The sequence below is a fragment of the Sander lucioperca genome, chromosome 6 (genome assembly GCF_008315115.2).
Source record: "Sander lucioperca isolate FBNREF2018 chromosome 6, SLUC_FBN_1.2, whole genome shotgun sequence".
Lineage (NCBI taxonomy): Eukaryota > Metazoa > Chordata > Actinopteri > Perciformes > Percidae > Sander > Sander lucioperca.
In genome coordinates this window covers 19,218,880-19,232,180 of record NC_050178.1, presented here as the reverse complement: position 1 = coordinate 19,232,180, position 13,301 = coordinate 19,218,880, and the positions used below count along the sequence as shown (strand labels likewise).

The window sequence follows — 13,301 nt, the reverse complement described above, 5'->3', positions numbered from 1 at the left end:
CAGGTATGAAAAATAACTAACTAAAATAATAAAGTGCGCACATAAAAGAAACCCTTTTCAGTTCTATGAGCTCAATTGTTCTTTGATGACGTGAGTTCAGAGATGTTCAACGTTGGGGCCCATATGAGTTTTGGTTCTGTTTGTCCTACCACCATGAAGAAGGAATTCAAGGCAATCCGTCTAAGTTCAGAGTCTCGATCCTGTAGCTCGCCACCCAGCCAACTGGACTGGGAATCTTTTTAAACTCTGGAGATCTCTGGGATCTCAGGAGTTGATGTGGTTCAATATCCTTCTGTGGACTGGACCTCCCCTGCGTAGCATTTCTCAAATCTCCACCAAAAACCTGACCATTAAAACGTAATTCACTGCCTTTAACCCCGGGACGACAGTGGATCTAGGCACAGCTCTTTCGCTCGAGTGAATAACGGCAGCCTCCTACGTCCCGATGCAGGCGCCAAAAGGGACGTGAGGAGACGTAAATCTAGTGATCTAGCCCATCAAAGCTAACAAAAGAATAAGTGAAAAGTTAAATAATTTTCCACTATTTTCTCCCATAGAGTTTATTGGAAAATAAAAGGAATGCCTTAAAATAAAATAATATAGGGGTGTCATTATCAAGCCTGGGCTACATCTGCCTCTCTGGCAACTTTTCTGCAGTATTTCATGTGTGAGCATTTTATCAGTTTGTGGGTTTTCCAATCTAGCATGAAGCCAATTTTAGTCTAAAAAAATCTTTTAATATATTGCACCGTTTCGGTGAATTACACTGTGTGTCAGTGGTGACCATTAAACAAGAAAACAAAGAGAAACAAAGAAATAATTTTAAAACACTTTTGCATAGATGAAACATTGTTCTCAAATAAGTGACATAATCAAAGTTAGCAAACTTCTAATCACATTGAATGCTGCTGACAGCTTAATGACGCATCCAAGCTACAAGTTCTGCCTTTGGGACATTTTGTCTGAAATATTTAAAAAGAATTCTTCTGAGAACTAATTCCTATCTTCGTCTGGTTCCGTGGACACGCATGTACTCTGCACATGCATGACCTTTTAGAGTGTATCTTCATATCGCGTTGTGTCATCATCCATCCCTTCTTAGTGTGATATATTGTTGAACTCACTTATCATTCGGTGCTGTTCGGGACTCCAGATTCCCCCTCTGCTGTCCACGTGCACCATCTGCAGCTACTGTTGTTCCTTGGCATTGTGACCACATCTGGTTTTCATGGCGATATTAAGGTTTCATGTCTCACTGTTGGTACACACCTCAAGCAACTCCAAAAAAAACAGTCACTGAAAATCTATTTATTTTATACCCCAAATCTGACAACGATAATGATAATTACCAAGAAATGTTGGCCCGTCTTGGCCGAGTCTGCTGCTTTTTCCGTTGTGGACCGCGTGGAAAAACTTGCGGCGACTGATTTTGTGGGTGACATCACTCATCAGCAACCAGTCACTCTGAGTTTAATGTCCCGTGATTAATGCTTCAGCTGGCATTCATCTATTTTAAATGATAGCAATGTGGTTGTGAGGGGTCTGAAGACAATATTAGCCTAAATAAGTTGTTACTACTCAATGGGTTGTGGTTGTAATTGATTTATCTTAATTATCTAAGTCCTTGCATTTCTCAAATCTATGTATTGAAAAGCACAATAAGACATTATTATTTTTTCAATTAAAGGAAAGATCTTCTGGCACTCTTAAACCGAGAATGAAAAATGCATGTTAAAAGTCTTCATTTAGTCGGGCATAAAAAGGCTGACCACTTTCAAACTCTCGGGGTCTTCACCTGTCAGAAACCAATGGGGGACATCCTGGAGACTACATCCATGTTTTATACAGTCTATGGTCTTCACCTAAAAGTGCCTGAAGAACTTTTCTTTTCTGTTACCATTTTCTTCATCTTTGAGAGCACCTTAAAGGGTAACTTCGGGTTTTTTTCCAACCTATTTTCCTATATTGTTGTGTCTAAGGAGACTGGGTAAACCCAGCCCGATGGCGCCCAGCCCCCAGGCGATTTGATTTCGATCTGCAGCTCAGACTGGAAACCTGTACGTTTATCTATCCTGCTTCCGTTATAAATTTGCGGGAACCAATCACAAACTGGCTTATCCACCTGGCGCGCTATTGGCGGGTTTAACACGATGACGATAGAAAAGCGACCAAGCAGCTTCTTGTTTACATTCAACAAGCCGGCCACCGAAACGCAGCACTCCATGGCAGCAACCCGTTGATGCTGTTGTTGCTGCTACCTCACCCGGATCGTTGGTCTGATTGGTTGAATGTCTATCCAATTGCGTACAGAGTCATTTGAACTATGCCCGTTGAACACGCCTCTTGTGCAGAGAAAATACAGAGCAGACTCCCCAGACTAATGTTCAATCTTAAAAGATTGACCTTGGTCTGGTGATAGCCAGACTGGTGTCTAAGTGACTGATGGGAACAATGGGCCTCATTCACCAATATCTTCCTAAGTTTTTCTTAAATTTGTTCTTAATAAAAGTTCCTAAGATTCATGACGTGTTCTCAAACAGCAAAATTGTTCGCAGGTTTGTTCTTAGAATGATGAATCCCAATGTCTTCGTAATTTGAAAGCTTGTGCCCGTTGCTCCTACTTAGCATAGGTAAACGCCCCGTTAATTCCCATAAAAGGGCATGAGATGGCAGGGCTGTGTGCACACTTAAGAGAAATGTCAAAAAGACATGGTAAAGACTGTGGAGGCCTCAACTTCAAAAGAAAGGAAAACTTTAGTAATTCTGAAGTGGAGGTACTGCTGCAAGAAGTTAGCGAAAAAAGAGACATCATACTGTATTTAGAAGTGTCAGCAGTGCATACAAAGCAGTAAATAAAACCGATGCATGAAATGCAATTACCATAGACCGTTAACAGTCTATGGTATTTACTCATGCAGTGAATGCTGTATCCGGAGAAGGGCGCAGAACTGATGAAGTATATAGGCCTGGCACAATTCATACACAATGCAATTCAAAGTGATTTACGAATGAGCAGAAGTGTAAGTGTAGTGCGTATTTATTAAAACAAACAAACATATAATTATGTGTAAAATAATGAAAATAATGAGTTACAAAATTATAAAGAAATATAATGAAAACAGTATAACTACTTATTTTGGGCAATCATGTCAGCTCTCATAATAATAGTGTTCTTGAGTGTGCATAGATTCTGTTCTTACCTAACACACATACCAGACACTTAAAATAATAATCTGAGCCTGTCAGCCGCAAAAACAGAACTTTTAGTGGACGCAAACTGACGATGCACATTTGCTCTATATGATTAAAATTCACGGCTGCCGGTTACAGTGTTCTTACTCAATACTGGACAATTTTTCAGTCAAGGTTTTTGTCCACATTAGTCACTTACACATCAATACATTGAAAAATAGGGTCCAGGTTGAAAAAAACGAAATTACCCTTTAAGGGTCCATGGATTCATCACATGTGAAACTGGTTGAGTACTTGGCTTCTGCAATCCTCTTGTTTTCCCCAAGATTGTCTTCTTTTCAGATATGTGGTTTTGTAAAATGCTATCTTTTGAGTCTGACCTTAAAAATGTCTTAATCCTCTCGTCTCTTAGAGGACTGTCTCCTGGCTCCGTTGGGAGAGTGGAGCGACTGGAGCATCTGTTTGCGTGACGGCGTCCCCTGCGGCTTCAGGTGGGGCAAGCAGACCAGGACCCGGGGGCGCGTGCAGTCCGGGAGAGTGCTGGAAGAGAAAGCGGCATCATTTTGCCCGTCCCACAGCGAGACACAGAGGTGCAGGATGAAGAAAAAGTGTCCTACAGGTGAGAAGGGAAAGAAGGAGGCAGATTACAGATGCAAACAGTTGCTGCAATAAATGGCTGCAATATTTTATTGTCATTATATATACATTTTAAATCTACCACAAACAAACTGCAGCAGAGACTGGCTGCTTCTTCTTTATTACGTTGGCTGCCAACATCTGTGAATTCCCTGCATTGTTTGGTCATGTACTGTATTATTTGCTGTGTTGACACACTTGTGCAATTTATAATGCCAAGTGGGAGAAATTTGACCTTATAAAAAAATTCCAACATGTGCTACTTCAAATTAACACTTGCAGGCTGACGTTAACAGTTTTCCTTTCGGCAGCAGTGGCTTAGTGGTGTAGAAGGGGAGGGAAGCTTCCTTAGGTAATTCTAGGTGTTATGATGCAGACAACATTTCAAAGGATCAGGGTTCTTTTTTGGTGATGGAGGCCTAACGTAGCTGCAGAACCACAATACACTGTATGGATAACGTCATGTTGTAATGTTGGCACTGGGAATGGTCTTTGTTGTTGTTTGTTGAGGTTACTGACATTTTGTAACTTTAGTAGTAATTGATGCACATGTTGTACTCAGCAACCATGAGCAAGCACATGATGTTGTTGTTTCCAAGGGGTGTTTCATAAACGTCTGCCAGTTATGCCAGACTTGCTATTTTCAGGAAATTCAGTTTCATAAAGCAAGTTCTGGCCAACAGTAATTTCCTATGTCACTTAGTCACTATGTAGTTAGTTTTCACAGTTAGCCTCTCTCTCTCTTTCTTTGTTACTGCTGTATTGTGAATATCACATTTAAACTGCAGCACCATTACTACTTCGTTAAGGTTGGGGGACAATCGAGGTCATGGTTAAAATTAGTCTTGCATTGCCAGCTCTATCTCCACAGCACTGCAGTGTATGGTCTGGCTACACTACAGATACATTCTGGGATAGGAGAAAAAATTATCTGGGTTGTTTGCACTTCTTTAAACCAATCACAATCGTTTTGGGTGCCGCTAAAATCCGGACGCAGCGACGGTGCCTCTGCAAAAGTCTCGGGAAGGAACTTGTTTTGGTGGAACATTTGCACCCCGCAAAAGAAAACGCTACATACAATATTAAATGAAGTTAACTGTTCACACAACACAGTAACATGAGCTGTTTAAATTAGCTGGATACATGGTTAAACTTCATATGCTCTTACCAGTGTATCGCCGTGTGTACCATGTCCACAGCACCAATCGGTCCCAAAACGTCCCAGTTAGAGAGGAAATGCCATAAACATATTCTTTGTAAATCTTAACAATCATTCCCCGAAAGAACCAAGCAGGCCTGCCTTGTTGCACCATCCAATTGTTTTTTCAAAACTGCTAGCTCGAAGTTTGCTGTTGTTTCCTGAAGTGAAGGGATTTTGAGAATGACAACATACAGAGAGAGGAAGGCCTGACCAAAACTGATTTGGGGTAGGAAACGGGGAAAAAAACAGCGGTTTCCCGTGTTGAAGTCTGACTTTTTGCTGACTCATCCACCCGACATCACCCCTATGCAGACTTTGTCACACAAGAACAACATCCCCTGACTTCTTCCTTTGCTCTCGTCATAGTTACTACAGCTGCTAGAGGGCGTTGTCACATGAATGTATACATAGGCTGCCAGTATGTCATTTTGGGGCACTTGCTGAAAAGACCAATTGCGTCCTTTTTCTCGGGTGGACAGTCTTGAGTCATCGCATGGATCTTGTTGTAGTGCTGTTAACGGACTCAGGGCAGTTCATCTGTTATGGTCAGTGCTTCTGCTGGCAGGAAATGTAAGGTTCACCAGTTTTTCTTGTGATTTTGTGTTTGAATCATAACAACACAGTTTGGGAGATTTTGTTTATGGCAAATGAAATACGACACAAACATGGTACAAACCAGAGTTTCTGATGACAGAATGTGGTGGAATGAGTGGAAGGCTGTAGGGGAGGAAAACACTATCAAAATGTTTATCTGTTTAAAAAAGGAATAATGAAATCCCACATGGAGAGATGTTTGTGACAGAATGTTATGGAAAAAGTGATAACTAGAAAGGCATTCAGAGAGTGCAGACATCCGCCAAGGACATGCCCGATCTCGCTCTGTTAACGAAAGCAAAAAATGATTTGTGTGTCCCCCCCGTGAAATTTAATGGGTTCTTCCTTGGCCTATGCCACACCCTTCCATCAAGTTTCATGAAAATCAGGCCAGTAGTTTTTCTGTTACCCTGCTAACTAACAGACCAAACTGAAAACATAACCTCCTTGGCAGAGGTAACAATTTTGAAAAGTTGCATCACTAACAAGAAGCTTTGTGAGTTCCGGAGGACACCACTATTTTCTTATTCCTTTAAAATCAAACCAGGCAACCTACTGCTATTGCTGTTTAATTGCATTGTTGGAGTGAGTTTAATCTAGCTTGACGTCGTCATACTCAGATTCTAGTCAGAATATGAGTCTGATACTGCTCCATTGGGCTGTGATTATGGGGCGTTTCAACCAAACCAGGAAAGAAAATGCCTCTGTACTCAATTGGATAGACCTACAACCAATCAGAGCAACGGAGACAGACGTCACAGAAGCTGCAAGTCAAAGGCAGGCTTCGACAGAGCAAAGGCAGAGGCGGCAGTTTCCGTGTTGTGTGGACGGGTGTGGCAATACGTGATCGCGGTTCTCTGTTCCTCTTTTAAAATGAATGCGCTGTCGATATCTTCTATAACAGACAGGATGGCAGCCATCTTTGTTGTAAACAAATTCAACCCAAGCGCTCTTTGGTGACGTGGTTGATTCCGTTACTGTTGTTCATCTGTTCATCATCGTATAAAGCCTGCCCTGACAATTTGATTGGTCTGAACAGCTCTGGTTCGAGCATAGTTGCTCCACAACGGATCAAGTCCAGACTGAATTTCCCAACCTCAAATGTTGTGGGCAGGGCTAAATTCAGCTGGCATCCAGGTGAAGTTTAATCCTTTGCAAACATCCTCAGAGACGCATTTACAGACTCTCACAGAGGCTTTCTGTCCATGAGCACCGAAAAAAAAAATTGAGATGAAAACAGAAGAGAATTAGAATTAGATTACAGAAACATAAAGATGATGAGAATGATAATGTCCACCTCACTCGGCTCCCCATGGCTAAAAAAGGGACTTGTATGTATTTATGTTGGCTGTTCCGCTGCGAGATAACATCTTAAAACATCACACCACCTGCAGCTTCATCAGAGGTTGATGCTTTTACGCTGCTTCCATCCAAGGATATCCAGCCTCTCAGATTTGGTGTAACTCAAAGAGATAGGAGTCCAGGGCGTAATGCTCATCATGTGTTCTGTGTTTGTGAGGGTCCGTGCCTGTGTGTTTTCCACTTCTTCCACAATGGAAGGCATGTCATTTGAGGTAATTATCATTATCATTGTCAGATCGTATGTCCAGTGGCATTAGCAGAGGAAGAAATCCGATCCAGCAGAGTCTGGCGCAGGGATCGGGCCCGTGGACCTACAGTAATAGCACACATCTGGGATAAAAGGATGCTGTGGCATCTCCCTGACATTCCTCTGTTGTTCCAGATTAGACGGCTGTAGTCTTTTAATTCCCATTCCCTTGTTGTCTTATTGTTTTCAGATGATGAGGAAGGACATGGCTCCCATCCACTCTCTCTCCTCTGTTTTTTTCTTTGTCTCTTCACCGATGGCAGCAAACTGTCATGGGCAAACAGAGGGCTTTGTTGTTGTTCTCCTGGCAATTTAGCAACATCTGACTGTTGCGTTGTCTGGGAATGTCTTGGTAACACAAATATATTTGCATTTGTTTTAAGGCTGGACAATTAATAGAATATCAATTGCGATCAAGATTTTGGCTTGCCACAGTTAAATGAAAATGATAAACTGCGATACTGATATTTAAAATGCATGCTCCGCTCATAGAAAACTTTGTTGCATATCAAATCAAGCGCTTCCAACAAACAGCAAATGCTAATTTAAAGCTACTCCAATATAATTGGCTGATGCAGACATTCACAACTCCTGTCAAAGTAAATAAATACAACAGTAATATACCTGACCTTCCTTTGTTTTAAATGCAATGAGGCTAAAAGAACATTTATGCACCGTGTCTGGGAGTGTGACAAAATTAAAACATAGCATATTGTAGCTTTGCTGTAGGTGCCATTGTTCTGTGCATGTGGTACTGTGATATAGTTTGCTTTTTGGCTCTTCTGGTGCTGCAGATTTTGGGAGAGAGATTTTAAATGCCCCACCATGACTCAAATAGGACTCAGCCAGCCAGTCCCGCGCCAGCAGTGGCATTTTGCACGGCTGTTCACTCTTAAAGAGGCGCTATGCAGTTTTGGCCATTTCTTCGCTGTTTTCCTGCTTTTGCTGGCTGGTTTCTCTATATAGCTTCCCCTACAGTTTCGGAATAGATATTTGGCAGCTCCTATGTTTACTTGTGTCTGACTCCTTGCTCGGTCAGTCTGCCGTTTCCTCTTTCTTTGTTCCATGCTTTCCTAGCTTTCTGATTCTTTTTAGCCGGCTCAGCCATGACGATAGTGTGAAAAACTCCATTGCTGAAGCAATTCGTTACATCGCGAGACCTGATATCACGCGATACCTCCTGGCGCTGAGGCCAGTGGCTCCCTGGCCGAAAGTTGCAAGGGTGTTTTTTCCGCTCACAGGTGCTAGGGGGGAGCGAGACGACCACCATTCAACTCGAAAAGTCATATAACCATCCCAATGACTCTGAAGCTGTTCAGTTAAGGTAAATTAAGCTAAGCGAAAACTGCATAGTTCTCCTTTAAATCTCCTGAAAACAACACCAGGCTGCTACAGTATACCAACACAGACCTCTACACCTGCCTGTACAAGGCCTGTACAATTATAGGGGAAACACTGAGGACCTATACATTTAGACATAATAAAGTAATAACATAACATAATAAATTAAGTATAAATTAAGACTGTGAGAGGCAGTTGAAAACTCTGAAATATTAGTAAAGGATCCTTTTTTGGATTCTCTTCACCAAAATATCATTCCCAAAGTTCAACAATGATTGATTGTCAAACGATTGTTTAAACGATTGTTTAATCTGTTAAAGAATGAAAATTCAAAGTGTAAAAATATTCAAATGTTGTAATTAACATTAACTTTATTGACCCTTTATTAAAGAAAACAGTAGTAGTAGTGTACAGTTATAGTTATAGTGTATGGAACACCATTAGTCTACGTTACTTAGTCCACATCTTAGAGCTCCTTGTTGTTTCCCAAATCCTGTCAGAGCATGTTTGTCTGTTTTCTTTGTTAAAACAGTAGGGGACCTATTTCAACTATCTGAAACGCAAGTATCAAACGCCAAACACAAGTAGCTTTGTGGGTGGATCTAAAATGGGTTGGTCTGAAGTAGCTACATTACTCATAGGTGTGGTTTGGGCGTAACGTGCAAAAAAAACAATCAGAGCGCTATCTCACATTCCCTTTAAAAGCAGGCACGCTTGTTTGATGGCGGATTACTATTATAATGGCGGATTTGCTAGGCGCGCGCTCTTAATACATCCATGGGCACACGCCAGGAGTGGTTCACAGCCAAGGAGACCGACGTTTGCTATTGATTTTTCTTTTTGACAAAATGTAAATAAGAAATGTCACAAAAACATACTTTCCGATGTTTTGGGCTCACTCTCACTGAATCACGAGGTTATGAATGCATGGTGATATTTTTGCAATGTAGGCTAACATTAGACTGAGATTACCTCACTATAGACGATGCAGCTCTTCTATCTCTCCTCTCCCGTGCTGCTGCATTTGCAACTTAACCGTCCAGCTGGCTAACTAGCCCAGGCTAGCAGAGTCGGGAGGAGGTTAGCAGAGTCGGCAGGAGACTGGTGTTGATTTCCTGATCCTGATGAAGGACTCATAGCCACATGACATCACTGTCCAACGTCAACCACATAAAGCACAACTAATATTTGTAAAATAGACAATTCAGCGTACATTTTGAGAAGCTGATGGAGAGGCGACAGGAGAGGTCTGCACCTTCGAGAACAGTCCATGACCATTTCATTGCTCACACTAGAGGATTGCTGCTGACATACTAAGTATGTTTGATAATAGGAATGTTGCAGACAAGGCCACGGGTACAGGATGGTAATTAAACAGTGACATATTCACCCTCTCACAGCGGGGTATAAAGGCTCCATACCTTCCAACGTGTGGATTCTGTAAGCTTTCAATCAACCAGGATTTAAAAGATTTAGAAGTCAAAAGAAGGCATTTTTACAACTCTCTGTGGTAAGTATTCAGCTCATAAACAAAACAACCAAAACACATGATGAGAGCCCAAAGTATTTTTATCCATTGGGGTTTAGAACACCACAAATCAATTGGAGGTAAATTTAGCCAGCATAACTGGGAAGGAAAAGCAAATTTAGAAGCTGTGTAATTATACGTACTCGGTCCACATGTTGATAACTCACACAGCCTTTTCTTAGGTTCTTTCTGCATATACATTTCTAAAATGACTTTTGCGGGTACAGACACATGTTTGGTGTTAGTGTGAAAGGTTATTAGTTGTATTTATGGTGGTGATAGTCTCCCATAATCGGACTGATTTACTCGTTTCCCTTTTAAAGAAAGAGCGGCAGTGCAGCGCTTCTTTAGGACATAATGCATTCCCCCTGCATTAAAATTGAAAGAAGATGCAGCTAGTGTTTTATGATACAGTGTAACACAAATGTAAACTGGAGAAAAACTGTGGTAACCATGGTCAAAGTCCTTTGCATCCATATTACAAGTTAAAACAACTGTGGCTGAACTCTACTGTCAAACATCCATCCTTCATTATTAGTCCATTAGTGCTGAGGCATATTGTTTTTTAAATCCTGTAAAGTAGAAATGAATGGATATGTCATAATACAAAACTGAAGTCCCTGGTGGCTTGTTGCCTTGTCATTACTTTTGTACTTTGAATGCTTAAAAAGAGAGCAAAGCTTAATTTGTACAAGTGGTTCCTCTTAGGAAGAGAACACTGCAGCTGTACTTCAGTGTTTAATGTACTAAATGCAATAAAAAGCACATCAAGCACAGGCCTGGTACAGTCACACAGCACACTCATAGTTCTGCACACCACAGCTAGCTAGCCCAAAACATGTTTAAAACACGATGTGTAGACACGGAACAGGGCTGTCTACTGGGATCAATAAGTCTCTGAGTGTGTGCTAAGTCCATACTAATATTCTATAATATTAACAGGAAATGAGTGCACTGACTTTTGAAAAGTAAAAACAAAACAAACTCTATATTTATGAAATATAAATTCACATGGAGACTTATTTTTTTGTGAGGGCATCAATCAAACAGAGGTTTCAATTTGAAAAGCAACACATCAATCAATCCACCATCCACAATACTTCTGTGAGTAGCTGAGATGTTTAATGTCTGGAGTCCACTGGGCTAAAAAGGCCTTCTTCTGAAGCCTGACAGCTTCCATTACAGCTGGCATCCACCAACAGATGACCTAATGGCCACAAGTCTGAACAACATTTTTGTTTTTTGTCCTGTGGGCCTGCGAATGTGTGAACATTATGCACTGAGGGCGCACTCACACTTGTGTACCGTGTGTAGGAGCCAAGGTGTATTGTTCAGAGTTTTTGGTATTTTATTTTCATTGCAAAGGTAAATTGTTTAATGACATTTAAAATATATAGCCTTATATGCATTACAATTTAGGTAATGTTGTAGAATGTGTGTTTTGGCCTATTAAAACTCATTCTCCAGTAGTCTGTCCTGCTATTGGACAATTTGGAGTTGGTTTCTGTAAGTTGAGTTAGTGTAAATTAGGCTTCAACAAAGCAGAATGTGGAGCAACAATTTTTTTGTACTGCTGATTGTAGATCACTGTGTATTTTAGGAAAGTCAGTTTCAGCAAAAGGTACATTTTTTGGATAGCCTTGCATGTTGAAGTTGGACATGGTGGTCTTCATGAGTCAGAACCCGTTACATCCTGCAATTAGTGGCGTTTTTAACAAGTTGCCACTACACCGTGCCCAAGCACATTCGACCCCAAAGTCTGGTATGTGTGACTAGTGTGCCCGAGCACGGTACGCCTAACTGTGCCATGGCTGGCTTGAACGAGGTGGCCAGTGCATGGTTCATTTAGACTCGGGCACAGTACGCATCAGTGTGATCGCTTAACATGCCCGAGGAAGGAACCGACACGCACTGCATAAGCAATAAACCTGTTAGGCATGCGAGAGGGCCATATGTCGTTGCGCCCCAGACAACTCCAAATAAGCAACAAACTCACAAAGTAATTGATGGACTCCATTGTGCTGTACGAGAGCGCTTCGCTTCCTGTTTTCTTCAAACAATAAAATCGGATCGTAATGATGTAAGCATGTTCTGGCCCTGAATGTTTTATTGCAGTGTGAGTGCAGGTCAGCGGGGGAGTGGGGATGGGGGACAATCGTGTTCGTGCACAGTTCAAGGCAACTGGGCCAAGCTTGAATACGCCCTGAGACAATAACACTACAGAAGTACACTCCCAAAAATGACTATATAGTGGTATAAACTCTCCAATGGTTTAAAAATGCCTAAACATGTTTGATTTATAAACATAGTATTCACTGCAGGACAGTTGTACTATATTACATTGCATGGGATGTTCTATCTGCAGTATGTTATCTCTGTCATCATGCATACATTTAGTAAAATTTGTTTACAAGAGTTTTCCCCGCAGCTAGAAACTTGAGAACCATTTTTACGGTCTGTGATGTTAACAAGCGACACTTTCTGGAGCAGCATTACTGATGAAGAGAGACCACGTGTGACTTTAACAGGTTTATATTTGGAGGGACACAGTATTATTATACAGATTTTATATGGGGATATGAGCTCATTTTCTGGTCTGGCATTCTTACAAAAGAATTCTGCTAATTTAGGTGTTAAGGCACAAATACAATTATAGCTTGGGGCGTCCTGGTGGCACAGCAAGGCAAGCATCTTGAACTGCGGTGACCGTGATGTTGAGTTCCAATCTGACTCTTATTGTACATCATCACCCAGTGGTGGAAGAAGTATTCAGATCCTTAACTTAAGTAATACTACTAATACCACACTGTAAAAATATTCTGTTACAGGTAAAAATCCTGAATTGAAAATGTTACTTAAAGGTGCTCTAAGCGATGTTGGGTGACGGCACTTCTTGTTGACGTTCAAAGTATTTTCAAACAAACCTCCTCCTCATCCCGTCCCCTCCTCCCTCCCTTCCGTGCTTCCATGCGCTAACCCCACCAAACCCCACCAAACCCCACCCCGAAATCCTTCTTGTCAGTTATTGGCTGGAACGCTGGAAGACTGTTTGTTATGTTTGGTGGTACATGTTGGCCAGTTTGTTTTTGTTGCTGTTTGTGGAGCCTGGGCTGTCTACAGAGACTGCATTTTTTTACAGTGTGATCAGGGGACAGGCAGCTCGCGGATAGTGAGGAGATGTTTGCTGTATGTGACAAAAA

The 13,301-nt window shown here is 41.5% G+C and overlaps 1 protein-coding gene and 1 long non-coding RNA gene across 3 annotated transcripts in view; one reads left to right on the top strand and one right to left on the bottom strand.

Moving 5' to 3' along the window:
- rspo4 (R-spondin 4) overlaps positions 1-13,301 on the top strand; it is a 61,801-nt gene that overhangs the window by 24,593 nt on the left and 23,907 nt on the right. For both annotated transcript variants that reach the window (XM_036001984.1, XM_036001983.1), the window contains exon 4: positions 3,605-3,811. In XM_036001984.1, coding sequence (XP_035857877.1) covers positions 3,605-3,811 — 207 coding nt within the window. The remainder of the gene's footprint in view (positions 1-3,604; positions 3,812-13,301) is intronic.
- LOC116034517 overlaps positions 3,714-13,301 on the bottom strand; it is a 41,922-nt gene continuing 32,334 nt past the window's right edge. The window contains exon 3 of the long non-coding RNA XR_004101128.2: positions 3,714-3,805. This is a non-coding gene — a long non-coding RNA (uncharacterized LOC116034517). The remainder of the gene's footprint in view (positions 3,806-13,301) is intronic.